We start from the raw sequence: 26283 nt of genomic DNA, 5'->3' as shown, positions 1-26283 counted from the left end.
ACAGGGATGCATTTCTTTGCATTATAAATTTCTAACTGAGAGTGCATTTACTTATTAAACACTGTACTAAAATTTTGTAAATTGCGTTGACTTTTTAAGTTATGCATATTGCGAACAAGCTTGTCTTGCTAGGGTTAATCATTTAAAAAATTGATAGCTTATTGTGGTATTTTTGAATAATATGCTCTGGTCACTCTATTGCCGCAACTAGTAAATTGTTCAGTATTTAGTCAAAAAATTTAAAAACATAAATAGCACAACATAAATGTTGGGACACTATGGTATTTAGGCACCAACATGATGCTACAGTTGCTCCTATTCTGTCTGGCGCTCTTCATCTTCGTTTATTGGTAAGTTTCGCCTGTTCCTTGGCTCCATAATTGATCCATCATCGTTATAAACATAAAAAATTGATCACTTTCATTTTAGGGTCTTGCCCACGGGCATTAGTTGGTATTTGGTCAAGAGGTTTCGGGTCAAAGTACGGATCGGTCGCATTTCGCTGCCCTACTTGTCCCTGAAGAATGTGCACATCAGCAAGAGTGGATTCTCGGTGGTATGGATAACCTTCGAACTCTGGTTACCAAGCGATAAACACTCCTAATTTAACAGGCAATCGAGGAGGTGTGTCTGCGCAGCAGTTTCTTCACCACCGAGGTGACCAAGCTGCTCTCCATTTACATCCGTGACATTCGCATCAACAAAGACATTCACAGACGACAAGATGACTCCTACGACCAGGACTCCTACGAACTCCGGCGGACTCAGACGTTGGCGGGGAAAGCCTCGGACGCGAAGGGTGTGCCAGACTTCCGGCAAACTAAGGTGCCGGCAAGCATTATCACCTTTGCCCAGTTTATGGCAGTGCACGTGAACAACATATCAGTGGTTCTGATGAACAATGACTTTGATCCGGGGTGGTTTATCCATGCCACGGCAAAGGAGCTTCATTTGGACGGGAGTATCGTGCAAAATGCTCGTGTGCTGTTGGTCAATGCAGCCCTCAGCGAAGCCCAAGCCAAGATGCTGAGGCACTGCAGCTCTCGCCGTCAATCGCTGGAAAATCTGAACAAGATTCGTCCATGCCTAGGCGAGGTCAGCTTCGACATGACCCTGGATGCATCGCTTTTTGCCCAAGGCCCTCTGTCCATGGATGTATGTGACTTTTTTTGTCTCCTTGGCATTCTTTTTATTAATTTCCGTTTGCAGACCCTAAGTCTGGTCATCAACAATGCCAAATCCGTCATCCACGGCGGACTGTACGAGTTCCTTAGTGAGGCCAAGCGGAGGACATCAACCGGTCAACCATCTCGGCGCCCCACTCAAGGCCCAGCTCCCTCGAAAAGGTCCTACGACAATGACAACTACGAGAAGCTGGCGCCCATTATACCAAAGAACTTTAACTTTAGCATTAAGGCGGCAACGTTTTCGGCCGTCAAAGAAAACTCACAGAACGATTTTAGTGCCAAACTGCAGTCGTTTCAAGTAGGTTAATACCACTACTATAAGCTAATCGATAATAATACTTAATCTGCACAGATCTCGGGGAAGTTTAACTCGAAAGTCACCGATGAAAAGACGTTGTTACCGTCAATGCTTGCCAAATTGGGTTTTCATCACCTAGACATTGACACCAAATATGAAAAGCTCCTCTTTGTAGAACAATTTACCATAGACTCTGTGGTAAGTAAACACATTATAGTCCAATTAGTGCAATGCCATAATACTATACCTTTCAGCTGGAAAAAGACATATTCAACTTGTATGTAAAACTGAAGACATTCCAAATCATATATAATCACAGCGAGATCTATGACTTTGTCAACAACAATTTTCTGGCCCGCCAGCGATCGAGCGGAGCGCAGCCAATGCAGTTGATACATAAGCAGAAGTCCCTGCCGGATCACTTGGATCTGGACACGGCTTTGCAGAGTAATCTGCGAGCGAATCAGACACGGGAGGGCGGCGTTCTCGAGTGGATTATGCAGCGAATTGTTGTTAAAGGCTGTGCGGAACTGTTTAATGTATCTCTTCTTATGAAACTGGAGGATGAGCATATTGCCATGAGTGTGAGTCACACGAGATTCCTCTTGGAGCAGATCGAGGAAAAACGAAGTAATCTCTATGAAAACAAGTTCCTCAATTTGTTGTTGAATCAACGACAATGGAGCATGGAACTCATGGTGGAAACTCTTTGGTCAAATCTAGGGAACTCCATTAACGACACTAACAACTTGAAAAAGACTCATTCGCCTGGCTCGCCGTTTTTCCTCGGAGTTAGCTTGGTTAAGCTCTGCTCTTATGCAAACACAACTAAACTGGACATATCAGTGCACACTTTCCGCACGGAATATAGCATGCAGCTGGCGGAATTTGTAGTCAAGTCAATGGAGTGCCTTCGGCAGTACCGGGGCATAAAACCAAAGAATATGACGGGACAATCTCAGGCCAGGCCAAATGCAGGCCTCACATTGTCCGTGCAGCCATCACCATCATCTACCTCACTGCGGGTGTCTGTTAAGGTCAAGGATATTACGGCTTACTTTGTCAATCATCACAATGTTTATACACTGCTCAGTTTCTCAGAGCTGAATTTATCACGGTCTCAAAGCCTGACCACCCTTAAGCTCGAAGAGTTTCAGATGGCCATAATGCGCTCAATGACGGCTTCTTCGCTTTGCCTCACCGACTTCTCTGACGTTTTTGCTACATGCAAAATGATACGACTGGAGCATGAACAAGTGGAGGGTACGCTGGGCAAGTTGTCCATTTACATACCCGGCAACACGGAGGCCACGTGGAACGCTAATTTGCACATGCACCTGTTGACATTGGTGCGCGATATGCAGGACTTGAAGACAGAGCTGGCTATTCCGGCTTCGTCTGTTAAGAAAACAACTCCTAAAGGAGGACTCATAGTGGAGTTGTCTGCAGAACGTAGCACCATATTTGAAATTAAGTTTTCTGATCGTCACTCAATTCAGATCTTTGTGGAAAGCCTCTTCTTTAGCCAAAAGGAACGATGCATCATTTATACGGAGAATGTGTTTGTCAAGATCGATAATCAGCACATATTCACAGTGAAGGAGCTGGATCTACAATCAGTTCCACGTCTCGAGGTACTCACCCAAGAAAGACAAAACTTTCCTGGTTTTCAACTACCCTCCAACAAGGTGTGGGTCACCACAATTGGATCCTTTAAAGCCATTTTCCCGTATGACCACGACTTTTATAACGCAGTCAATGGAGAGTGCACATCCCACTTTAAATGGCTAAAAATGGTTCACAACTACAAAAAGAAACCCTTTACGGTGGACTCACCGCTACCCTGTGATTTGGTTATTAAGATCAAGGAGTTCTTGCTGGAAATTAGCGACGATCCCTTTGAGGTGAAACTTCGTGATAACTACGTTCTATTGGTGGATGAATACTTGGAGAGCTTGAAGCGCAAAGCGCTTTTTGACAAGAAGATCGGCGAGCTCTGCTCGGAACGTCTCTTGTTGCCCTCTGGAACCATTGAGGGTCTTTATGCCAACCTGGTGAAAAAGAACTCGGAGATCTACATTCAGCGCTCGAAGAAAATACGAGAAAGTGGCCCAGTACGCACCCGATTGCTGGCCTGGATAATGACGGACGTGAATATAATGGCAATGGCGGACACCTCCATCCATGGCTACGATAATGTGACGCGCATTATGCGCGAGATAGATCACGAGAGTCCGTGGCCGGAGGAGGGTCTCGAGTTCTCTACACTTTGGTGCCGCGGTGTCAACATCAGCTGCACTGAATGGAAATTCATGCTGAGGTGAGTGGAAATCTTTGGGACGAGTTGATTCAATATTTATAATCTATTGATTAAATTTTCAGGGACTTCCCGCAACCAATGTTCTGCGTAAAAAGCATGCGACTGTACGGAAACCTTTGTGGAGCCGAGCAAATGGGCTCCAAGCGAGCCAAGCGAGATGTGTTTATTGACGTGGGTGAACCCTTTGGTACAGATGTGATTCAACGCAGCATGCCCTCGCTAAAATTCTACCATGACTTTGATTGCGAACTGGAGAGCTGTAGCTACGCATTCGGAGCTTGCTGGGAACCCGTAATGGCCCAGTGCAATCTAAGTTTCGAGAAGATATCGGCGCCCTCAAAGGATCCCTCGCCACCTTTGCCATTTTGGGATAAGCTGCGATTGCTTTTACATGGTCGGTTAACTCTGATAGCCAAGCAGTTTACTATACTCCTGCACGCATCGCTCGATCCGTATAACACGACAGAGGAAATGGAGTTGACCTGGAACAATTGCGGGATTGTGCTGACGAATGCCAAGATTATGTTTAAAGGCGAACTTAATGTGAGTGTGTTGCTTATAATTTTATAGTTTTTGGTACCAATTTAAATATGATTTTCTTTTAGGTTACTGTACGAACCGCGTCCCGCTATGACGACTGCCGACTGCTTCATTTTCCCAATCTTAAGTTGACGATTAAACTGAAATGGGTTTGCCTGGCTAATCCCAACGACCATCATGCTGTGATGCCATGTGCCCCCGACAAGCTGCCGGAGTACTCGAGTAATCAAGTGCACGACTCCTTCCGCGCCTTCCGCTCGCTAAATCTCAACATTTGGATATCATTCGAGACCAAGCCTAAGGCGGGCGAAGATTTGGAAGTGGACATACCCAGCCTAGTGCTGTATGGCAGCACGTTGCGATGGTTTGAGAGTCTGCAACTGATTTTATCAGGTGTGACGAGGCCTACGCGACGAGGTCCGGTCTTTAACAATGTGAGACCGCGGAAGAAACCACTTAGTAGACACTACAAAAAGGCGAACTTGCAGATGTGCTTGCATAAGTTTCAAGTGCTTTACTGGATGTCCCACGCCCTTCAAAAGGGATTCCAGTTGAACGGACGACGAGTATCTTTTAGTTCTGAGCACTCGCTAACACTGAATCCCATTGACGATGGGCTCATCCATCGGCCACGAGCGGATTGGTCAACGATCTACATGAACTGCGAGCTCAACGACGCCGAAATCTGGCTTAAGAGTATTCTCACCGAGAAGATGGACAGTAGCTCTGAGAATTTGGCCAGTGCAGCGGATGCCTTCAAAATCGTGAGATTCTACTTCCTAAGCGTGGCCAAGGTTTCCTATGGACGCGAGGCACTGATACCCACGACGGCTACAAGCACGGAGGAGGATGTTAAGGCGCAGTCCACGACGCCTACGCATAAGTTGGTGGTCTATGACCTAAAGGGTGCCTGGACAAAGAGCAATCGAGATGTTGCTTTTGCTCTCTTTGATTCCTTCATGAAGTCACAGAAACTGAAAAACAATTTGTCCACGGAGGCGGTAAAGAGCTATCGTAAGGAGGGTCCAAACTCTGCCGTTTTGAAACACAAGCGAAGTGATAGCACAATTACCTTGTCCAGCACCAACAACGAGGTTTTGCCAAGTGAGTTGTGTAAGAATAACTTTTAAGTTTTCTTTTCTAAAAACCTTCTTTCTAGTTTCCAATCCAAATGCATCGATGAAAAAAGCCCCCGCCCAGATTCATGCCACAGCCATGTTGCAGCAGCTCATCGCAGAGGCGGACCACAAATTCAATGTGTATAGTGATGATCATAGCACCCAATCGAGGGAACTGCAGCTTCAAGGCCTGCAGGCATGTTCCGCCCAGGATATAATCCACGAGAACTGGTCCATTAGTCTGGTTAACTCCCAAGTACTGCTTAAGGGCTGTGAGACCTCTGGCTACGTAATTATCAGTGCCGCCAAGGCTGAAATTTTGCAGCGGGAACATCGGCCAGTTTGGCGCGAGCGCTCGCTGATCTCGAAAACCACATGGAAGGGATTGTTGGAGTGCATGCAGTACTATGCAACAGTTAGCGCGGGGGATAATAATTCCCTGTTGGAGAAGGAGATCATGTGGCTGACGGTGGACAACATTCAGGACAAGGACGAGACTGTGATAAACAACCTGCCGGACATATCACATTTGGTGGGTAGTGGACGCAGTGTGGGCGGTGTAGTTTCAGAGACTGTTGGAGCTTTCTTGAGTGACAATTCAGGAGGGGCTCAACCCGTGCAGCTGCAGCGCATCGTGTCCAAGTGTAAGTGTGAGTTTTTCTATGTGAGCTACGGCGATGCCATCGATCCGAATAGCATTACGGAGGTGCCGCCGCCACCTTCAGAGGAATTGCAATCGCCATGGGAAAAACAAGACGATCCTGTAGATGCCTTCACACTTATGCATCACGATCTGGATGTGTGCACCAACTCCCTGCAGTACGCCATGATTCTGGATATTGTAAACAATCTATTGCTTTACGTCGAGCCCCAGCGAAAGCAGGCGGCAGAAAAGCTCACCAGGATGCGGTTCCAGCTTCAGCTGCACTCGACGGAGGATCAAAAGCGACCCATCCAGCAGAAGCAGACGGTAATCCGAAGTCTACTCATGAAGATTCGTTCGCTGGAAAAGGATACACACATGATCAGCAAAGAGCGTATTGAGGATGGCGACTCACTGGAGCTGCGTCAAGAGTACGACCATGTCCAGCAGATGATCCGGGAGAGCAAGGAGGAGCTGAACACGTTTAGCGAGGACCTGGACATGATGTTGCTCTGCTATAAGGAGACTCAGTTGTCGCAGCTCAGCAAGATATCAAACGTGCGCTCCGACGAGTCGGTAACGATGGTACGGACTAATGAGATCTGCTTCAAGCGTGCCCAGTGGAGGCTTACGGAAACGGATGGACAGATTGGCATAGCTGATCTTGTCCTTAGTGCTTTTCTGTACACCAAGAAGTCCAAGAGCGACGATTCGGTGGAGCATCTGCTGGAGCTGGGCAACATACGCATGGAGAACCTTTTGCCGCGAGAAATCTATCGCGATGTTTTGCTGGCCACTGAAATCCAGAAAGACATGCCCGTGGACACCCACAAGCGAGTGCTGCGTATCTTCTGCCGGGAAAAAGCTCCAGTGGGTGGCATATCCGTGAAGGAGCATTTCGAGATTAATGTGGCTCCTATTACAATAGCCATTACGAAAAAATTTTATAGCACCATGCTGAAGTTCTGTTTCCCGGACCGCGATGCCTCCGAAACGGAGGTCAGTGACGAGCTGGATGACAACGCCTCAACCAGTTCGGCGTCCACAACGAATTTACAGGCCAAGTCATCGACATCTTCGTCGACCAAGCGATCGGGTAAGGGAAAGAAAGGGGCCAAGGACTCCGAGTTCTATGTAAAGATCGAAAAAGATGATGTGGAGAAGATGAAGGAGCGCGCCGAGAAAAACAAGCTGTTTATCTACATCAAGATTCCGGAAGTGCCTGTGCGCGTCAGCTACAAAGGTAACAAGGAGAAGAATCTAGAGGACATCACAGACTACTCACTAGTCATACCTACGCTGGAGTATCACAATGTGACGTGGACGTGGCTGGATTTGCTTCTGGCCATGAAGTCGGTGAGCCGGCGGGTGATATTCTCACAGGCCATCAAACAGAAGCTACATATCCACCAGCGGCAACCGATTCTGTCCGCAGGCGAACGAGCGACCCCGCAAGAAGCGGAGGATAAGGCTGTGATGTTGTTCGGAAATCGCCTATTGGTAAGTTAACTACATCTGGTAGATAATGAGGCACTATATTCCAATGATTTGTGTATTCGCAGAATGAAAACCGTAACCAAAAGAAGGGTGTGTTCAAGTTTGCCTCGAGCGGAAAAAGATCGGGAAATGATTGAGACGTTTGTGCTCTTTCAACGATATTTGTATGCTTTATATTTATTACTGTACGTTCAAAGGATGTACGAAAATATGTGCAACTTGCGGTACTGACCGGGACTTAGCACTGCTTATCTAAAACGCCGTAATCAACTAACAATAATGTCTAGTGCGTCTTGGCCCGTTTAACAATACATTATACAATACAATCACACACACTCTCAAGTATTACGCTATGTAACTCTCTAAATATATAGCTATTTATGTATGTATGTTTGTTGTTAGCAATAAAGAGGGAGTAGGCGTAGTTAATTTTTACACACCAGTGATATTTGTAAACTTTAAAACACTTAAACTAAAGCGGCATTATATCAGTATCATCCCTACTTGTTCTGTTGCTTCAGAGGTGGCTGTGGGATTGAATAGAATTAGAATCGGAGGTTATCTAAACATTAATGACCACTTACCAGCACAAAGACTCGTTTGGGCAGTGCACGCTGCACCAATTCGTCGAGCAAGGCATTCTGGCTGTCTTTCTTCTGCGGATCGGCCTTGGTATTGTACTCCAGACTCAGCACTGGCAACTCTTGCCAGCCCACTTGCAACGGATACAGGTTGTAGACCAGTTCCTTTTCCTCGTAGGCCATTATGGATATGTCCAGCTGTAACGATAAGTTGGTTAACTTGGGAAAGACAAAAGGAGCTATAGAAAGGACGAACCTGCTTGTGACCCGAGCATATAAAGTTATCCGTTTTGCTGATACTTAGGTTGGCTATCAGGTGGAGCACATGCGTCGTGGGGTTCTTCAGCACCACCTTAAAGGCCATGGGCATTTTCACAAACATCTTCTCCTCGATGGTGCAGTAGATGTTCAGCGGCGGCTCTGCAATGTCTAAGCCACGGATCACAAACTTGGACTCGTTCTCCTCCTTGCAATTGGCTCGTCGCCAGCGAATGCAGAAGACTCCGAAAATGGGCACAGCAGAAGGATTGCCCTCCAACGTGTAGATTCCCTTGATGAAGCCGCGGCAGTGTCCCGTGCCCTGGACGGCTTCCAAAGCCTTGTTGTATATGAGTCGTGTGGTTTTGATTCCCTCTTGGGTATTTATCGCTTCCTCAGCCACATTCACATCATCCGACTGCATCGAGTTGCTCATCACTCCCGCATTGGCCACCTGCAGGGCATTGGACACAGCCGAGTTGCTGTTTATAATAGTCATGGTAGTGGGTATCTTGGTCACCAGACTCTTGCTCATGTAGGCACTAATTCCGGCTGGCGGTGTGGGAGCGAGAGGCTCCTCTGAGGAGGGTTTAGGTACGGGCCTGATAAACTTACTAGCCACCGTCTTGCCCTCCAACTTGCCGCGGTGATCCAGATCTCGGGCAGTCGTCCAGTCCCGCAGAGTGGCATTCGTTCGGAGGACTATCACGCTTTCCAGTTGCTCTCCGGCGCTGTACTTGTTGGTGTATTTCTTTTGCTTAAAGCTGTAGTTTGATTGCACTAGGTTGTGATCCTGCAAGAAAACGATATTTGGCCATTGGCTTATAGTCTTTTAAACATTCTAAAGTAGACTTGCTTACACATATAAAGAAGCTGTCTAGTATCTCCACATCGTCCACGGCCACCACTTCCGTGTTGGCCCTGAGCAAAAAGTTCTCGCCACGATACACCTGGTTCAAAGGCTTCCTGTCCATCGTGTAGAAGCGTGCGGTGAACTTAAAGTCGCCATAGCATCGCACAGTGAGCGTATCCTCTCGTGACTTTCTCAACCGCGTCTCGTCCAGATACTCGATCTGCACCGGGGAAATGGCAGCTACGCTCGGGATTACACTCTTCACCTCGTGATCGGGCGTAGACTCTGAGCTGTTCGGAGCTGTGCTCACCCGGGCATTGCTGCTACCTCCACCTGGACCGCGATCCACATCCAAAGTGTAGCTTAACCTCTGTGCCAGCTTTATTTCCGCCTCCGTCAGGCTGAAGATGTAGAAGGTGGCCGTGTTGCTCCCGTGGGCCGACAGCTCACCCACGTCTATTTGGATCTGAGAGTGCAGTTTTTGGCGTCCCGGTGAGATGTCCGTGGTGAGGAATACTAAAATAAATGAAGGAAGAGTCAGTATTAGTAATATCTTGATTTTGTATAGTAAGTTAAAACCACGTCTATATATTAATTGCATTAATTTTCTAATTCGTGCTAATATCACATTTAATTACTTATGTGATACCTTATCTTATGGTCGGTACTCCCAACTAAATAGAAGTAAATGCGTTCCCACCATTCGTTATCTATTTTCCGAACCCTAAACAAACACCATCGAGTGGGAACAGTGCTACCCACACTCTACTTCCTCGTAGTAGCCCCCACCATTCCAAGTTCATTGCCGTGTGTAAACACCGAAGAACAGGTGTTTTTGTAAGTGGTTTCTCGTTGGGAAAGGTCAGTATCGCTCCGCTCTATAAATGATTGTGCTATGCAGTTCGCCGTCTAGTCAACTGAAGTTCACATTACAGACGAGTCGATATCGAGATGCAAGGTATGCTGCTCCCGCTTATGTTGTGGATGCTTTGGATTCGGGAGTCTGTTGCAGAGGATCTGGAACTGCGCCGAAGCCCACGTATTGTGGGTGGCCACCCAAGTGATGTGTGGAACCAGCCGCACGTGGTTAACATCCGGCGACGTGGGAACTTCGAGTGCGGCGGTTCCCTGGTCACTCCACGCTGCGTCTTGACCGCCGCCCACTGCCTCATGGATGGCAATCCATCGGATTTTGTGGTTCGTGGCGGCGTGACCTATCTGAGTGATATGCGTAATTCACGCTATGTGAGGAAAATACTGCTGCCATCGGCCTACAGTCGCACCACATTGGACCACGACGTGGCGCTCCTTCAGCTCCAGCAACCGCTTCAAGCCTCCATTGCGAAACCCATCTCCTTGGCCGTGCGGTCTCCGCGACCTGGATCTTTTGTCCGGGTTTCCGGCTGGGGATTAACCGACTCAAGCTCCACGTCGCTGCCCAATCAGCTCCATAGTGTACATGTGCAAGTGATGCCGCAACGGGAGTGTAGGGATCTGTATCGTGGCTACCGGAACATAACGTCCAGCATGTTCTGTGCCTCCGTGCCGGGCTTAAAGGATGCTTGTGCGGCGGATTCGGGTGGGCCAGTAGTTAATTCGAATGGTATCCTTGTAGGCGTCGTGTCGTGGGGCAGGGCACATCGGTGTGCCGCCAGGGATAGTCCCGGAGTATACTCCGATGTGAGCTTCCTGTCCGACTGGATAGCGGATAATATTCACAGGTACTGCTAGCTCCGCTTAGATTCTTCGCTGTATTAATCAGTATTAGATTAGTTAACCCTGATCGTTGACGTCACATGGAGCTGGAATGCCATTGAAGTAGCAATGCTTGCCATTGTGACCCGTACTGTTTGCTCAGGTGATATCTCGATGTTTTGCCGAATATCCGGCCATAAAAGCCGGGGCAAGGTCATAACCACAACAGTTCACAGCGATATGCTTTGGCGCTGGGAGTATCTTATTTTGGGCATGCTGGTCTTGGCCGAGCTCACCCAGTTGGGTGAAGCGGTGACAGCCAATCAGCAAAGGAGAAACAGGAGACTGAGAAGCGCCAACGGAACCAAGAGGTTGGCGGGCAGAAAAAACCAAACCGGAAACAGAAGCAATCGACGCCAAACCACAGCGAGAAAACTCTCCGCCAAGAGGGTCAACCAGAACAAGAAGGCCGCCACATCGTCCAAGATTCAGTCCAGGATTGTGGGTGGCACCAGCACCACTGTTTCTACCACACCCTACATTGTCCAGTTGCGTCGAGGATCGAATTTGTGTGGGGGTTCCCTCATCTCCGAGCAATGGGTTCTAACTGCCGCCCATTGCGTCAAGGGATACAGTGCTTCCGATTTCACGGTTCGCGGAGGAACCACTACTTTGGATGGCAGTGATGGCGTCACTCGCTCCGTCAGTTCAATTCATGTGGCACCGAAGTTCACATCGAAGAAAATGAACATGGATGCCGCTTTGCTCAAGCTGAACCAATCCCTGACGGGCACCAATATCGGAACCATATCAATGGCTAACTATCGACCCAAGGCCGGTTCAAGGGTTCGCATTGCAGGATGGGGTGTAACCAAGGAAGGTGGCACAACGGCATCCAAGACGCTGCAGACCGCACAGATAAGGGTGGTCAGGCAGCAAAAGTGTCGAAAGGACTACCGCGGTCAGGCTACCATCACCAAGTACATGCTTTGTGCCCGCGCTGCTGGCAAGGATTCCTGCAGCGGAGACTCCGGTGGCCCAGTGACCAGGAACAACACACTCTTAGGCATCGTATCCTTTGGCTACGGGTGCGCCAGAGCCGGCTACCCAGGCGTATACACAGCCGTGGTTTCGATCCGCCAGTGGGCCACCAATATCATGGCCAACAATTGAGGATTGAAAATTCGAATCAACCTAGATCTTAAGGTCGTTGAAAGCTATGTGCGATAAAATAAATGTTTGTTAACTAAACACGATCTTTCATGCCTTTTTGCAATATGGCATTTAAAAATAGATTCTATAACTGAAGAAGGGTAAACACTGATCATAAAGCATAGAATATCTTAAAACCACATGATCAACAGATATATCTTGACGCAGGAAACGTTAGCCTCGCCCATAGGCAGTATAAATAAATATAGTTAAACAATAGAATGATATGAATGCATTGGAAATAAAAACTTTAAGACAAGGTATACAACTTCGAAAAAGACAAACAACTTCCTTAGGTAAATGCAATGCAAACTGTTGAAGAACTCCCAATCTAACAATGGTTAAAGTTCTTTAGATCTTAATGACCTTAGTGGTCTCTAGATCTCTAAAGATCTCTAAAATATTTGTACATTTGTAAAGTAAAATGGATTGGAAAAATGGTGTGTTTGAAAACCATAACATATTTTTTGATAAAATTCAAAACTATCGGAAGGAAAATAGGTTTTTATTACATGCGGGATTGGATCCAAATTTCAAATGTGAGCATTTCCGTTCTAATATCTTAGGTAGCGAGTAAATTAAACTTCCCAGAACAGAAGTTTAATTGAACAATTGTGCAAATGTTAAAGTCTTGTTCCGCCCAGATTTATATAATATATAATCAAGTTTTAGCTTCATTTCGGTATAGTTGTATAACCACAATGATTGCCCGGTGTCTGACTTCGCTGTTTCTTGTTCAGATTTTGGGATCCCTTGCAGCTTTGTACGCACATCCCGACAGCGTGGAGATACAACCCCGCATCATTGGTGGCCATGTGTCCAGCATCAAGGAGGAGAAATATCTCGTACAGGTCACCACATCCGAGGAGCTATGTGGCGGATCACTGGTTAAGCCGCGTTGGGTTATCACCGCGGCTCATTGCGTTTACAATAAGAACAAAAATGACTTCAAGATCTATGGTGGTGCCTCCAATCAGGCTGGTCCATACGCCGTCATTCGCACTGTGGACTACATGGCGATTCGTCCGGATTTCAATCGCAAGACCCTCAATATGGATGTGGCTGCCTTGCGCTTGAATTCGGATATGATTGGAGCTAATATAGAGACTATACCTCTGGCAGCACAATCCGTTCCAGCTCGCGCTTTGGTCAAGGTATCGGGTTGGGGTTTCCTAACTGCCGATGCGACAAAGACTGCCGAGCGCGTGCACAGTGTGCTGGTCCCTATGTGGTCGCGTGCGTCCTGCGTATCTGCTTTCAGAGGAATCCATCGCATTACCCGCTCCATGGTGTGCGCCGCCAGGCTTTACAAGAAGGATTCGTGTGACGGCGACTCGGGGGGTCCTTTGGTGTACCGCGGCCAGCTGGCGGGGATCGTATCCTTTGGATACGGATGTGCCTCCGCTTTGCCTGGCATCTACACCAGTGTGCCTGAGATCCGGGATTGGTTTCTGCGCGTCGTAGAGCAGCATTCCTGAGCGTAATCTTAAGTATTAGCTTTAAGGGTCAATAAATAGTTCAAGTTTATCTGAACGCAATTAACTGGGGAATGCGGGAAGAGATATTATATACTAATGATATATATAAAGCTTCCCTAGCTTCCCGGCTTAGACTTCCGTAGACCATGTTAAGACTCCTTATTTTACTAGCACTGATCCATCAACTGGAGGGCAGCTCCTTATTCACTCTTCGTCAGGGTAAAATCTTCGGAGGAAAAACCACGTTGGTAAAAGACCATTCATTCCTGGTCAATCTTCGACGCGGTGGCAACTTTCGGTGCGGTGGCGTCATAATCTCGCCCAACTGTGTACTCACAGCTGCTCATTGCTTGGAGGGACGATATCAACAGGTCCGGGATTTGACCGTACATGCCCAACAACAGTGCCTAGGCGATGAGACGCCGCCGGAGCATGTGCGTTCGGCCTGGTATGTCGGCCTATCACCAAACTATTGCACTCAACGCGGATTGGACTCCGACGTGGCGGTGATCCGTTTGAGTCGCCCCTTTGACATCGCCGGCAATGCGAGTATGGTGAAGATCGACTACAATGACCTGACACCACATTCAAATCTAACGGTTCTGGGTTGGGGAGCGATCAATGAGCAGGGTCACAACTGGAACCAGTGTTTACAGGAGGCCAATGTTAAGCTCATCTCGCACAGGGAGTGCATCAAATCAGTGGGATCCGGACGGCAAAAAGTTACGAACAACATGTTTTGTGCTCTGGGCGAAAACGATAGGGATGCCTGTCAAGGCGACTCCGGAGGCCCCGCAGTCCATGCTGGTCGCTCCGTGGGCATAGTATCCTGGGGCTACGGATGTGGCAGTGGTTATCCAGGCGTCTACACCCGCCTCAGTAGTCCATCGATTACGTACTGGTTGAAGGACTTCATCGAGCGACATTGCTAAAGATCTATCAATCAATTTGGTTTAACCTTCAACCCAATAAATAGTTAATAAGGCAGTAGCTTCATAAAGTGGTATTGCAATTGAGATCTCTTTCCGAATAGCAAATAATAGTGCGATTAGTCCCATTTCCGGGACAGGTGCGAGCCAATAACAGCATCATTATCACTTTGAAAACTAGGTAGCAATATACATACATAGTAGCTGTCAGTCTGGACACGCCATGATTGGCCTGAGGTTGCTCTGGTGGCTCTGCCATTTGGCACTTGTACTTCCCAGCTCCTCTAGCAAAACGCGCATAGTAGGCGGCAAGGAGACAACTATTTCGGAGGTTCCGTACCTTGTTTACCTGCGGCAAAATGGTTACTTTATCTGCGGAGGATCCCTAATCTCCAGCAGAGCAGTCCTAAGTGCAGCACATTGTGTTTATGGATCGCAGCCGGAGGGATTCACAGTTCACGCCGGCGCGAGTCGTTTGGACCAAGAAGCTCCAGTGGTTCGCAATGTAGTTATGTTCCATACTTCGCCTAGCTACTCTGCCACCAACTTCGACATGGACGTAGCATTGTTGCAGTTGCAGGAAGTCGTTTTCTTAATCCCCGGTAAAGTCGCCACCATTAGTCCTTGTCGGAATCCGCCGGAGGGTAATGCGTATGCCAGGATCAGTGGTTGGGGAGTGACCCGCGAGAATAACCATGAACCTGCCGAACAGGTCCGCACCACCATGGTGCGAGTGCTTCCAGGAGCAGAATGTAAGCTCTCATATTCCGGATATGGTCAATTGAGCGATTCCATGCTATGCGCCGCCGTGCGCGGTCTTCGCGATTCCTGCTCTGGAGATTCCGGAGGTCCTTTGGTCTACCGCGGTCAGGTTTGTGGCATTGTCTCCTGGGGATTCGGCTGCGCCCGACCTTCCTTTCCGGGTGTTTACACCGATGTGGCTAGCGAAAGGGTTCATGACTTCATAGAACTAACTCTACGCAGGATTGGATAATAGAATTCTTTTGGAATGAGCTTGTGAATTTGAAATTTGTATTAGTATTTCTATTAGTCATCTAATGAATATAGCTATTAACTTTCGATCAGACTATATTGAATCTTATTATTTTAAAAACTATTAGACCTTGACAAATCATTTCCTTATTAATTTGAGTATGAAACCCTTGTATCGGTAAACCGGCTAAAAGGAGCACTAATAAAAAACATTAGAATGGCATGCGGATCTTTTAAAAGAAGAGATTAATCGACAATTATTCAATCAACCAATTTGTGAAATTGAATCAACGGCAGAAGGTCGGTAAAAGCGCTTAGAACACCCACACATAAAGCCCCATTGCACAGCACTTTTTGTTGGGTCTCAGTTTCTCATACCAAAAACGCTGATGGAATCCGCCGATAAGCCACACAAAATGGTTTATTAAAATAATTATTATTTGCGCAATAAAATAATATGTGTGCTGTGTAATGATTGTTTCCTAAGAGGCATATAAATCGGAGCACAGAGCCGCGCGATTCGAGTCGGAACAGCGATCGAAAAGGTGTTTACCCAGCTGGCCAGTGATTCGGAAACTCGGTTGGTAGTTACAGCTACCGGATACGGCAAATATCGAGGGATGGAGTAAGCCGATGGCGACGCTATGGCTCGTGCTCCACCTGATCCCACTTTGCTGGGCGGCCAGCAACGAGGCCAACAGTCGGATTGTGGGCGGTGTACCGGTGGACATCGCTAGTGTGCCCTACTTAGTGAACCTACGCATCGGTGGCAACTTTATGTGCGGCGGTTCATTGGTTACACCCCAGCATGTTGTCACCGCTGCCCACTGCGTCAAGGGAATTGGCGCTTCTCGTATCCTAGTCGTTGCCGGGGTAACGAAACTTACGGAGACGGGTGTCAGAAGTGGCGTGGACAAGGTTTATACCCCAAAGGCTTACAACACCCGCACCCTCACCTCTGACGTTGCTGTTTTGAAACTAAAAGCTCCCATCAGCGGTCCCAAGGTGTCCACCATTGAGCTGTGCAATGCCAGCTTCAAGGCAGGCGATCTGATCAAGGTCTCTGGCTGGGGACAAATCACGGAGCGCAACAAGGCGGTTTCAATGCAGGTGCGCAGCGTAGATGTGGCGCTCATTCCCCGAAAGACCTGCATGAGTCAGTATAAGCTGCGCGGAACCATCACCAGCACCATGTTTTGCGCCTCAGTGCCGGGCGTCAAGGATTCCTGCGAAGGCGACTCCGGAGGACCTGCCGTATATCAGGGTCAACTATGCGGAATTGTGTCGTGGGGTGTTGGATGCGCACGAAAGAGTTCGCCGGGAGTCTATACCAATGTCAAGACTGTCAGGAGCTTTATCGACAAGGCTTTGGGCATGTAGACCCAAATAGTACAATTTTTAGATGCTTAATTAGGCATAAATATCTTAATTAAATGAAAATGTAACCTGTTCCACTAATATAAGTTGGATTACATTTTATCTCCTACTTACCACTATTTCGCAGACCCACGGGAATACTAATGTGCACGCCCACATTCTGCAGATAGACATTGTATGGATTGCTGACAGTGGTCACAACAGGAAAGTATTCGTTGACCAGCATTTTTGTAGCCACCACTTCCTTGCCATCAGTCAAGCCGTTATCATGTCCATGGCCAAGGTTTGTTTGCGTGTCCAGATGAAAGCTGGTATAGAAAACCGTGTTTAGTAGAGCGTTAAATGCGCTGGTTGCATGCAATTGTCCGGAAATAAATCTCAGCTTCCGGTACCAATCGCTTTGACCTACGTGGGCGCAATGTAGCAAATGGGATTGATCGTCACGTTGTCATCGAGATCGCGGCTGCGCGTGTGATGTCGGAACAGATGCCGTGAGTAGTTGGAGCTGCACGTGAGTAGGGCGGCTACCTGGTCAGTGCCCATGTGGGCCTCCAGTCGGACAATGCGCAGTTGAGTGTTCTCGTGGAACTGCTGCGCTTCGGTGCTGCAGAAAAGCTGGTAGTAGGAGCCGGGCTCCAATCTCATATTCTTTTCAAAGTTTTTGGGCTCTTGTGGCTGATTCTCCAGTTGCTCATCATCCGGCTGCTTTTGGCCACGTAGCTGTGTGAGGGTGGGAAAGCAGAAATACTTGAGTGCCTCCAGTTTGTAGCTGTTCTGGGGATTTCCCGCATCGGCCAGAATGACATGGAAGCTGCGTATCCTCAAAGGAACATCCGTGAGCACACTAAGAACAAGGACAACTAAGTAGCTGCATATAAGATGTAAAGACAACTGAACTTACCGCACTATCAGTTGCAACTGCAGCAAGTCGTCGTTGTTCAACTGAACCCGCTCGAATGTGGCACACATTTCCACCACATCGTTGACCTTATCTAAATCAATTTGTATGGGCGATTTCACGTTGGGCAGCGCACTAGTCCACAACGTCTGCGCCTCGGGTGTCAACTGAGTTTTCGGCATGGGTGGCACGCCTTGAAACACCTGCCAAAGGTTCTCCAGTATCAGAATTCGCTCCGACTGCTCGGACTGATGGCGCAGAGACAATGCTTCAACGCTGCAGGCAATGTAGTCGGCTACAGATCCCGAGAGCAGCGCACAACGGAGTGTTTTAAGCAAAACATCAGTGAATATCGTAGCCCATTTCTCTTGACGATAATCGGGCAGCATTAGGGAATACAAACTTCGGAAAAAAATAGGTTCAATTAATTTTCTTGCACACATCATCATAAAAAACAATCTTACGTCAAAGCCTTGGCATGATCCCCGCTCTTGAAGTACTCCTCTGCCATATCGATAGCTAGTTTCTTTCGAAACCTGAGGCACTTGTAAATTTTGAACTGGGCCATGGCCTGGCTGAGCAGGGCTATGATTCCCGCTGAATGGTTATAGCTGCGCTCCTGATCACATAACTGCATATTGGCTTGTTGCTCGGCCACCAGATCGCCCGTCTTTACCGCACGGATTCCGAAAAACTCTGTGTACAGGGACAACGGATTCTGAATCGGTGTAGGTGTAGCTTCTGAAGAGGCTTGCATCGCAGCATACGCCTCCAGAGCTGCATCCCGTCGCTTCATCACGAATTCAGCTGCTTTATGGTAATAGATTCCAGGATGTTGAGTCTGTAGGGCGGGCAGTCCGTTCTTGATGGCCTCGCAAAAGAGCTCAGCGAATACGGAATGTCTGCGATAAAAGGTTAATTAATTAGGATATCCAGATTAGAGCTACAGTTCGGTCTTACTGCGTGCTTAACCAGGCATGATGCTCAAAAGCCAGATCTTTGAAACCCACTCGAGACTTGTATTTATCCACATGGATGATGAACTGGTTAATGGCATCCCTGGGAGTCTTTAGCTTAAACATAAGCCGACAGATCTTATAGTTCAAAAATCCTGCCAGAGTCTTAATCTCCAGGCAATTACCGTCATTGATGCGTATCTCGTCCAGATTTGCATAGGCTTGGAAATAGTGCCTGCGAACAAATGCAGAATAGTTAAATAGAAAAGAAAATGCGTAAAATACATACTTTTGTCCAGTGCTGAAGTCCTGCCGCATCTCCGCCACGAACCCCAATTTGAACTGGTGTCGGATCTTCAACGATGTGTGAGCCGCCGTCAGCTGATCTCGATGGTTCCGAATCCGCTTGGACATGAGGGCGTAATAGGACTGTGCCATATCGAGGAAAGCCGACTCCAATCGCAGGGCGTAGCCTGTGAGATGCTCTGTATGCGGGAGAATGAACAGCATCTTGCTGGTTATTCCACAAGCGTTTGTCAGACTGGCCGCTCGCTCTGCGGCCAGGAGATCTTCGCCAGGTGGGAGCGGCGCTGCCCTTTGCAGCAGCACTAGACACAGCCGGGTATTTCTTTCTTGCAGGGCGTTCTTGAGGGCCTGCACGATTGCCGCACACTGCACCTGCTTCTCCGTCCACTGAAGGTCATTCCACTCCATATCTTGGAACAGCACCACCACCGACGGCAGGACGTGCAGGTGCTTTAGCATCCAGTTCCGCTTGAGTATGCCCTTCGGGTGGTACCACTCGTAGGATGCTCGCTTGGGTTTGGCCACCGGGAACTCATAGTTTGGGGGCAGCAGCTTATACTGCACGGCGGCCCGGTCGGCGGCCTTGCGCTGCAAGCTCCCGCTGAACGCCTCCCAAACGGCCTTGTGCACCGACACCCGGGCGGTGTCCAGCCCACAGAAGCCAACCAGCGGCTGCGGGGTCACGAGCAGCTCCGACGGCAGGGCGGTGGCGTCCATCGTCATGGTTCCGACCGCTCCTGCTCAGAATTGGATGAGATCGATCTCTTCGTCACCAACTGCCACTCCTCTCCTGTGCTGCAATTGATGATCTTCTCCAGCTACGTCGTTTAGGTGTGACCGTGCTCGCTTGAGGACTATGTGACTCAGTGCGACCGTGCGATGCTCCCACAATAACGGTTACAAATAGCTAGATAACTAGCTAAAAGTGAAAACACCTAAATGTAATGTATGAGATACTTATATTCAAAGGTTTTGTTCATAAAATTAACGCGCAATTACTAACTTATATAAAATAGGTGCTTATATACGTAGTAAAATGTTTAACGAACTCCATTGATGTTAATGCACCCCTGGCAGGCATCGCTTGTAGCCCATCGTAGTGCAGCCCTGGCAGTATACGTGTCGTGTCGTCGCTTTCTCATTCGTTTTGTTATTTTTGAGCTGAAAGGTACGTTGTTTTCTCGGACAAGTCCAAAGCTACAGCTTGTTTCGTTTCATTTCGGAGTTATCACTTGCACGCAAGCTGCAGCCCCATCAATTGGCAATTAACAAACAATTCATTTGCGAATTTCAGTGCGATTGTGCTTTACATCAACAACACAAGAAAATGGCTCCACCACAGAGAATGCGCGTCGCCAACGAGAAGGCCAGCAAATATGTGACAATGCGTGGCAATGTACCCAAATCCTCGGTAAGTTTAGCTTAAAACTAGTAGTTGAAACCACTCTGATTGGGGGAAATTGGAGATAGCAGCAAAATTGCGATTAGAATTGCTCGATAATCGATGGCGAAAAGTGCCACGCCGTCATTGATTTTATTATTGGTAATATGTATGCATGTTTGTGTGTGTGCGGAGGCTGGCGTGTGTATGAGCGTGTTATCGTCGCTTCTGGAAATTCTGATTAGATGTTGCCATCCCATCGAAGATTTCTACTAATCTCTAAATGCAATATAGAATACAATATACAATATAACTCACCATACAAGAACTGACAAGACTAATCTGAACTTCTCTTCTTCGCAGAAAACGAAAGAGGGTCAATATCCGGTGGGTCCCTGGCTCCTTGCTCTGTTCATCTTTGTGGTCTGCGGCTCTGCCATTTTCCAGATCGTTCAGTCGATACGCGCCGCGTAAGGAAAGGCTTCCCCTCGCATAAGATACACAGAGAGCAGGCGCATCTGGAGGAAGATAATAGACCTTTCCGGAACCTTCACTTGCTACTACTAACACCTTCCCTAGCTAAATAGACCCCGGCAACATGTGCAACCAGAGGATGACCCCAAACAACTTGGCTTTATTTTCGTGTCTGCAATATCAACTCCTATAAAACACATACAAAATTTAAGTCCATAGCATTTTGCATTAATTAATTTAACTGTAAGCTCTGCAATGTGCATTCCTGCAATTCTCTCCTAAGCAACTGAATAATGATCCCCGATCATTTATAGGCGATAAATGCATTTTTAAGATGCTTCTCGGCGCAGTTTGAAATAGTGCAAAGTGTTAAAGCGTTGTTTTCTAATGCAAAGACGAGTAGAGAAGAAACTATGAGTACATAACAATGATGAATATATGATAATTTTTTACCTAATCAAATTTTGTTTTAATACCTTCCTTGACATGTTGGGGAGACTTTGGACTCCATTTAGATAACCGTTAAATAATAATCAATGGGAAATAGGAATACATGTACGTACATTTTTAAATCGTACTCTTCATGTTCAGTCTGTAAGTTACATAGAATGTAAATATTTTAACCTTTAAAATATTAGTTTTATCTTCGTTTCGTGAGTGAGAACTCACGAGACATGCTCATCCCTATATTTACGCATCCCTGGTTTTCTTCGAGAATCAGCTGATAGACGCCAGTAGACTTAGCCAAATTAAACTGGTTACTATTAAAATGCATTTAAACACACAAATTATTTAAAATAATTCCCAAGAAGCTAATGCGCCGCTTGTTTACATCGGTCAACGCCCAAATAATGTCGAAGAGCAAGGGGAAATCAAAGGCCGCCGTTGAAAGTGCTAAGAACGACGCAAAATCGACGCCGGCTAAGGAAGCCAGTCCGATTTCAGTCGATAAGAGCGGCAATATATGCATACAAATCCTTGCCAAGCCGGGGGCTAAGCAGAACGGAATCACAGGAATTGGCCTTGAAGGAGTAGGCGTCCAAATCGCCGCTCCGCCCAGCGAGGGAGAAGCTAACGCCGAACTGGTTAAGTTTCTGTCGAAAGTTCTAGGTCTCCGAAAGAGCGACGTTTCGCTGGACAAGGGATCTCGATCGCGCAACAAGATAATAATGATAACCAAGGGAGTGTCCACGGTGGAGGCCATTGAGCAGATGCTGCGCATAGAATCCGATTCATAGATTGTTCCTTTTCCCCAATAAATACTCATTCAAAAGTTGGATTTTTAAAACACATTTGCTTGTTGTTTATTTGGTTTTATGTTTATCATCGATCGGGTCATCAAACCTTAATTATATATTTACTCGATTCTTTATATAGCTCTACCAACTAGGGCGCGTATGTAGTCTTTAGTTTTTTACATAAATTACTTGGATTCTAAATTATAAGTTCTTAAAACGACAACTGCTCTTGAATGTTCTGTGGGAACCTAACCATTTAACGAGTTATTCCTGCTTTTTTATGAGTTAAGCGTATGTCTGTCGCTTATAACGCGGCAAAATGTTAATGAATACAAAATTTAACTCGGCCGTAGTAAACTCAGTATAAAAGTTCGAAACGCAAGTAAATTGTGTATGTGAATGCGAGTGATAGAATGAATTTTGGTTGTTTGTTTCGACTGGTCGCTTAATCGACCTCCTCCATGTGGGAAGCGTCCTCGGTGTCCTCAACCAGCGAGGGGGCATCTCCGGCGCTTTGGGCATCTTCGGTGGTCATAGGCTCGTCCTCGTCGATTCCCAAGCCCAGCTTGATCATGCGGTAGATGCGGCTGGCGTGCACCTGGGGGCTGTCCAGCGAGAATCCAGAGGACAGCAGAGAGGTCTCGAACAGCAGGATGACCAGATCCTTGACGGCCTTATCGTTCTTGTCGGCATCGGCCTTCTGGCGCAGAGTCTCCACAATTGGGTGATCGGGGTTGATCTCCAGCTGCTTCTTGCCGGCCATGTAGCCCATTGTAGCGGTATCACGCAGAGCCTGGGCCTTCATGATGCGCTCCATGTTAGCGGACCAGCCGAACTGCGATGTGACAATGCAGCAGGGGGAATCCACCAGGCGGTTGGACACAACCACCTTCTCGACCTTGTTGTCCAGGATGGACTTCATCAGCTTGCACAGGCTCTCGAACTTGGCCTTGTCCTCCTCGCGCTTCTTCTTCTCGTTCTCATCCTCAGGCAGCTCCAGACCCTCCTTGGTGACAGAGACCAGCTGCTTGCCCTTGTACTCCTTCAAGTGCTGGATGACGTACTCATCGATGGGCTCGGTCATGTAGACCACCTCGAAGCCACGGGCCTTGACGCGCTCCACGAAGGCAGAGTTGCTGACCTGGTCCTTGGACTCGCCAGTGATGAAGTACACGTGCTTCTGGTTATCCTTCATGCGCGACACGTAGTCGGCCAGGGAGCAGAAATCGTCTCCGGAGGCAGAAGTGTGGTACCGAAGGAAGTCGGCCAACTTGGCACGGTTGTTGCTGTCCTCGTGCACACCCAGCTTCAGGTTCTTGCTGAACTGGTCATAGAACTTCTTGTAGTTCTCCTTGTCCTCGGTGAGCTCCTCAATCAGCTCCATGGTCTTCTTGACCAGGTTCTTGCGGATCACCTTTAGGACCTTGTTCTGTTGCAGCATCTCACGCGAGATGTTGAGGGGCAGATCCTCGGAGTCGACCACACCCTTCATGAAGTTTAAGTACTCTGGGATGAGGTCCTCGCAGTTGTCCATGATGAAGACACGACGCACGTACAGCTTGATGTTGTTGCGCTTTTTCTGGTTCTCGAAGAGATCGAAGGGCGTGCGACGGGGAATGAAGAGCAGAGCACGGAACTCCAGCTGACCCTCCACGGAGAAGTGCTTGACGGCCAGATGATCCTCCCAGTCGTTGGTCAGGGACTTGTAGAACTCGCCGTACTCCTCCTGGGAGATATCATCGGGATTGCGGGTCCAGATGGGCTTGGTCTTGTTCAGCTCCTCATCCTCGGTGTACTTCTCCTTGATGGTCTTCTTCTTTTTGGCATCCTTGTCCTTCTTGTCGGCATCCTCATCCTCGCCAACATCCTCGATCTTGGGCTCATCGGTCTCCATCTCCTTCTTCTCATCACCTTCCTTCTTCTCATCATCAGCCTCGTCGTCGCTGACCTCCTTCTCGCGCTCCTTCTCTACGAGCAGCTTGATGGGGTAGCCAATGAACTGGGAGTGCTTGTTAACAATCTCCTTGATCTTGCTCTCCTCCAGATAGTCGGTCTGGTCCTCCTTGATATACAGCACGATCTTGGTGCCACGGCCCAGGGGCTCAGAGTTGTCGGCACGGACGGTGAAGGAACCTCCGGCAGAGGACTCCCACACGTACTGCTCGTCATCGTTGTTCTTGGAGGTGACAGTCACCTTGTCGGCGACCAGGTAGGCGGAGTAGAAACCCACACCGAACTGACCGATCATGGAAATGTCGGCGCCAGCCTGCAGAGCCTCCATGAAGGCCTTGGTTCCGGACTTGGCGATGGTTCCCAAGTTGTTGACCAGGTCGGACTTGGTCATACCGATACCGGTATCAATGATGGTCAGAGTACCAGCCGTCTTGTTAGGGATCAGCTTGATGTACAGCTCCTTGCCAGAGTCCAGCTTGCTGGGGTCAGTAAGGGACTCATAGCGGATCTTGTCCAGGGCATCGGAAGCGTTCGAGATCAACTCTCGCAGGAAAATCTCCTTGTTCGAGTAGAATGTGTTGATGATCAGGGACATCAGCTGAGCAATCTCAGCCTGGAATGCAAAGGTCTCTGCTTCTTCTGGCATCTGCAATGGATTTACAAGAGTATTAGGATTAGTTATAGTCTGTGAGTTCAACACTAAGGAAAAGCAGCTGCATTTTCACCAGCTGCTCCCGGTTTTCTTCTTTTCTTTCTTTCTCTTTTGCACATGCCTCATTTAACATGCGCATATACAAACACAGTGGTGGTCAAAATTATAGCAACCCGTAAAATATAATTTTAATTTCAATTAGGCGACAGTAAATCATCTTACGTTGCAAAATAATATTTTAAATTTAAATATTTAAATATAATTATGCAAATTGGGTCAGTTGCTACTTTTTGTACCCCTGCTGTGCAAACTCGTGTCTGTGTGAGTGAGCATTGCATCGAAAATTCGTGCATCGCCAAGGAAGTTTGTGGAAGCATCAAGCCAAGGGAAAACTAATCTGCCTAGCAACCAACACATTAAAATGGAGCAAAAGAAAATTAAAAAACCGAGTTACCAAAATTTGCTGACTGACGCCACAGTTTTACTTGCAAGTATTAGTCATGGGTTTGCATGTGTGTGTGCGGCATGTGAAATTTAAAATGGGAATGCAAAGAAAGCACGTGTAATTGTAAATGAAGGAGAGAAATTTATAATTAAAAGGCCTATTTGGCACGCTGTTTAATTCATGCTAAAGCATAGAAACCTCTAGAACGTTCTCGAGTGAAAAAAAAACCGGCATTTTCTGTTAAATTGCACGTTGTCACCCCTAAAAAGAGCGGCATAAGTCGATTTAGCGCTAAAAGACCCTGGCATTTATTAAACAAAAAAACTTGGATTCAAGAAATTTAAAATCGATATCTCGCATTTGGGTCAAGAACATTCGAGATGCACAGGACCAGGCAAAATGCAAATTTTGGCCATTGCCACTGATAAATTAATTATTCACTCTTTTTTTTTTTGCATTACTCACCTTGTATGTATGTTTTTCGTTCTATTCACAGAATAAAGGTAAAAATACAGATATTTTCTCTTTGCTTTGTGTAGAATTGGAAATTCACAAAACTTTTCAGACGCTGTTTGCTGTTACGACGCACACCGCACGAAATTTTTTCAAGACTCAAACCGGCAAACGCCGCGCGTCTGCTTTTATAGAAAAAACCGACCCGAACTCGAAGGCTCTAGAAACTTCTAGAGGCTTCTGGTTGCCAGGGATGCAACTTCCTGTGAATACTAGGGTAGATCAGTGTTGTGATACGGTCGAAAAGTGCGCAACCTGTGCGGGCGAATTCAAAAATTGTACTGAACTAGTTGGGTGGAAATTCGTCTAAGTGGTCCGAACGATTGAGCAAAGCCCACTGGGATTTCTTAACACATTACAATTGGCTATCAAAAGGCCCTAACTAAGGCTTAAACTGTAATTGGGTAAATGGAAAATTAAATTTTTCCCATTATATTTCTGGTTTTAAGAAGTAAATAATAAACATCTTATCTGTTAATTTATGATCT

At 47.3% G+C, this 26283-nt stretch overlaps 11 protein-coding genes across 11 annotated transcripts; 9 read left to right on the top strand and 2 right to left on the bottom strand.

Annotated features, from left to right (window-relative positions):
- Window positions 1-194: 194 nt before the first annotated feature.
- Window positions 195-8100, top strand: LOC117141269 (protein KIAA0100). The gene is made up of 10 exons (XM_033304639.1): window positions 195-350; window positions 430-556; window positions 613-1155; window positions 1210-1485; window positions 1540-1683; window positions 1740-3805; window positions 3868-4348; window positions 4411-5449; window positions 5505-7606; window positions 7669-8100. Exons 1-10 carry the CDS (start codon window positions 298-300, stop codon window positions 7738-7740), a joined length of 6903 nt encoding a protein of 2300 aa, XP_033160530.1. The 5' UTR covers window positions 195-297; the 3' UTR covers window positions 7741-8100.
- Window positions 7754-19984, bottom strand: LOC117141270 (trafficking protein particle complex subunit 11). The gene is made up of 10 exons (XM_033304640.1): window positions 19123-19984; window positions 18838-19068; window positions 18342-18779; window positions 17881-18279; window positions 17389-17823; window positions 17094-17287; window positions 9303-9811; window positions 8441-9235; window positions 8188-8382; window positions 7754-8130 (listed from the first exon to the last, which is right to left on the bottom strand). Exons 1-10 carry the CDS (start codon window positions 19860-19862, stop codon window positions 8104-8106), a joined length of 3963 nt encoding a protein of 1320 aa, XP_033160531.1. The 5' UTR covers window positions 19863-19984; the 3' UTR covers window positions 7754-8103.
- LOC117141273 (trypsin beta) lies at window positions 10247-11026 on the top strand. The gene has a single exon (XM_033304643.1). It carries the CDS (start codon window positions 10247-10249, stop codon window positions 11024-11026), a length of 780 nt encoding a protein of 259 aa, XP_033160534.1.
- LOC117141271 (trypsin) lies at window positions 11042-12163 on the top strand. Its single transcript, XM_033304641.1, has one exon. It carries the CDS (start codon window positions 11120-11122, stop codon window positions 12161-12163), a length of 1044 nt encoding a protein of 347 aa, XP_033160532.1. The 5' UTR covers window positions 11042-11119.
- LOC117141274 (trypsin alpha-3) lies at window positions 12904-13680 on the top strand. Its single transcript, XM_033304644.1, has one exon. It carries the CDS (start codon window positions 12904-12906, stop codon window positions 13678-13680), a length of 777 nt encoding a protein of 258 aa, XP_033160535.1.
- On the top strand, window positions 13827-14613 carry LOC117141272 (trypsin alpha). The gene has a single exon (XM_033304642.1). It carries the CDS (start codon window positions 13827-13829, stop codon window positions 14610-14612), a length of 786 nt encoding a protein of 261 aa, XP_033160533.1. The 3' UTR covers window position 14613.
- On the top strand, window positions 14833-15603 carry LOC117141276 (trypsin alpha-3). The gene has a single exon (XM_033304645.1). The coding sequence runs from the start codon at window positions 14833-14835 to the stop codon at window positions 15601-15603; it is 771 nt and encodes a 256-aa protein (XP_033160536.1).
- LOC117141277 (seminase) lies at window positions 16236-17083 on the top strand. Its single transcript, XM_033304646.1, has one exon. It carries the CDS (start codon window positions 16236-16238, stop codon window positions 16980-16982), a length of 747 nt encoding a protein of 248 aa, XP_033160537.1. The 3' UTR covers window positions 16983-17083.
- Window positions 19985-20220: 236 nt separating the features above from the next.
- Window positions 20221-21205, top strand: LOC117141278 (stress-associated endoplasmic reticulum protein 2). Its single transcript, XM_033304647.1, has 3 exons — window positions 20221-20307; window positions 20434-20550; window positions 20884-21205. Exons 2-3 carry the CDS (start codon window positions 20467-20469, stop codon window positions 20992-20994), a joined length of 195 nt encoding a protein of 64 aa, XP_033160538.1. The 5' UTR covers window positions 20221-20307; window positions 20434-20466; the 3' UTR covers window positions 20995-21205.
- Window positions 21206-21708: 503 nt separating this feature from the next.
- LOC117139478 (UPF0235 protein C15orf40 homolog) lies at window positions 21709-22286 on the top strand. The gene has a single exon (XM_033301797.1). It carries the CDS (start codon window positions 21810-21812, stop codon window positions 22230-22232), a length of 423 nt encoding a protein of 140 aa, XP_033157688.1. The 5' UTR covers window positions 21709-21809; the 3' UTR covers window positions 22233-22286.
- Window positions 22272-25905, bottom strand: LOC117139476 (heat shock protein 83). Its single transcript, XM_033301796.1, has 2 exons — window positions 25748-25905; window positions 22272-24831 (listed from the first exon to the last, which is right to left on the bottom strand). The coding sequence occupies exon 2, from the start codon at window positions 24829-24831 to the stop codon at window positions 22678-22680; it is 2154 nt and encodes a 717-aa protein (XP_033157687.1). The 5' UTR covers window positions 25748-25905; the 3' UTR covers window positions 22272-22677.
- Between the last annotated feature and the right edge of the window lie 378 nt (window positions 25906-26283).

Source organism: Drosophila mauritiana, chromosome 3L, assembly GCF_004382145.1.
Source record: "Drosophila mauritiana strain mau12 chromosome 3L, ASM438214v1, whole genome shotgun sequence".
NCBI classification, from domain to species: Eukaryota; Metazoa; Arthropoda; class Insecta; order Diptera; family Drosophilidae; genus Drosophila; species Drosophila mauritiana.
This window is presented reverse-complemented; position numbering and strand designations above follow the sequence as displayed.

What these genes read in the sequence shown, in the direction of transcription:
- LOC117141278 (XM_033304647.1), top strand. Translation starts at nt 20,467, where the DNA reads ATGGCTCCACCACAGAGAATGCGCGTCGCCAACGAGAAGGCCAGCAAA. An exon ending in GCAATGTACCCAAATCCTCG is followed by an intron (nt 20,551 to 20,883) that starts GTAAGTTTAGCT and finishes TCTTCTTCGCAG; the next exon opens with AAAACGAAAGAGGGTCAATA.
- LOC117141277 (XM_033304646.1), top strand. Translation starts at nt 16,236, where the DNA reads ATGGCGACGCTATGGCTCGTGCTCCACCTGATCCCACTTTGCTGGGCG.
- LOC117141276 (XM_033304645.1), top strand. Translation starts at nt 14,833, where the DNA reads ATGATTGGCCTGAGGTTGCTCTGGTGGCTCTGCCATTTGGCACTTGTA.
- LOC117141273 (XM_033304643.1), top strand. Translation starts at nt 10,247, where the DNA reads ATGCAAGGTATGCTGCTCCCGCTTATGTTGTGGATGCTTTGGATTCGG.
- LOC117141272 (XM_033304642.1), top strand. Translation starts at nt 13,827, where the DNA reads ATGTTAAGACTCCTTATTTTACTAGCACTGATCCATCAACTGGAGGGC.
- LOC117141274 (XM_033304644.1), top strand. Translation starts at nt 12,904, where the DNA reads ATGATTGCCCGGTGTCTGACTTCGCTGTTTCTTGTTCAGATTTTGGGA.
- LOC117139476 (XM_033301796.1), bottom strand. Translation starts at nt 24,831, where the DNA reads ATGCCAGAAGAAGCAGAGACCTTTGCATTCCAGGCTGAGATTGCTCAG.
- LOC117141269 (XM_033304639.1), top strand. Translation starts at nt 298, where the DNA reads ATGATGCTACAGTTGCTCCTATTCTGTCTGGCGCTCTTCATCTTCGTT. An exon ending in AATTTACCATAGACTCTGTG is followed by an intron (nt 1,684 to 1,739) that starts GTAAGTAAACAC and finishes TATACCTTTCAG; the next exon opens with CTGGAAAAAGACATATTCAA. An exon ending in TGTTTAAAGGCGAACTTAAT is followed by an intron (nt 4,349 to 4,410) that starts GTGAGTGTGTTG and finishes ATTTTCTTTTAG; the next exon opens with GTTACTGTACGAACCGCGTC.
- LOC117139478 (XM_033301797.1), top strand. Translation starts at nt 21,810, where the DNA reads ATGCGCCGCTTGTTTACATCGGTCAACGCCCAAATAATGTCGAAGAGC.
- LOC117141271 (XM_033304641.1), top strand. Translation starts at nt 11,120, where the DNA reads ATGCTTGCCATTGTGACCCGTACTGTTTGCTCAGGTGATATCTCGATG.
- LOC117141270 (XM_033304640.1), bottom strand. Translation starts at nt 19,862, where the DNA reads ATGACGATGGACGCCACCGCCCTGCCGTCGGAGCTGCTCGTGACCCCG. An exon ending in GACTTCAGCACTGGACAAAA is followed by an intron (nt 19,069 to 19,122) that starts GTATGTATTTTA and finishes ATTTGTTCGCAG; the next exon opens with GCACTATTTCCAAGCCTATG. An exon ending in TATGCTCGGGTCACAAGCAG is followed by an intron (nt 8,383 to 8,440) that starts GTTCGTCCTTTC and finishes TTATCGTTACAG; the next exon opens with CTGGACATATCCATAATGGC.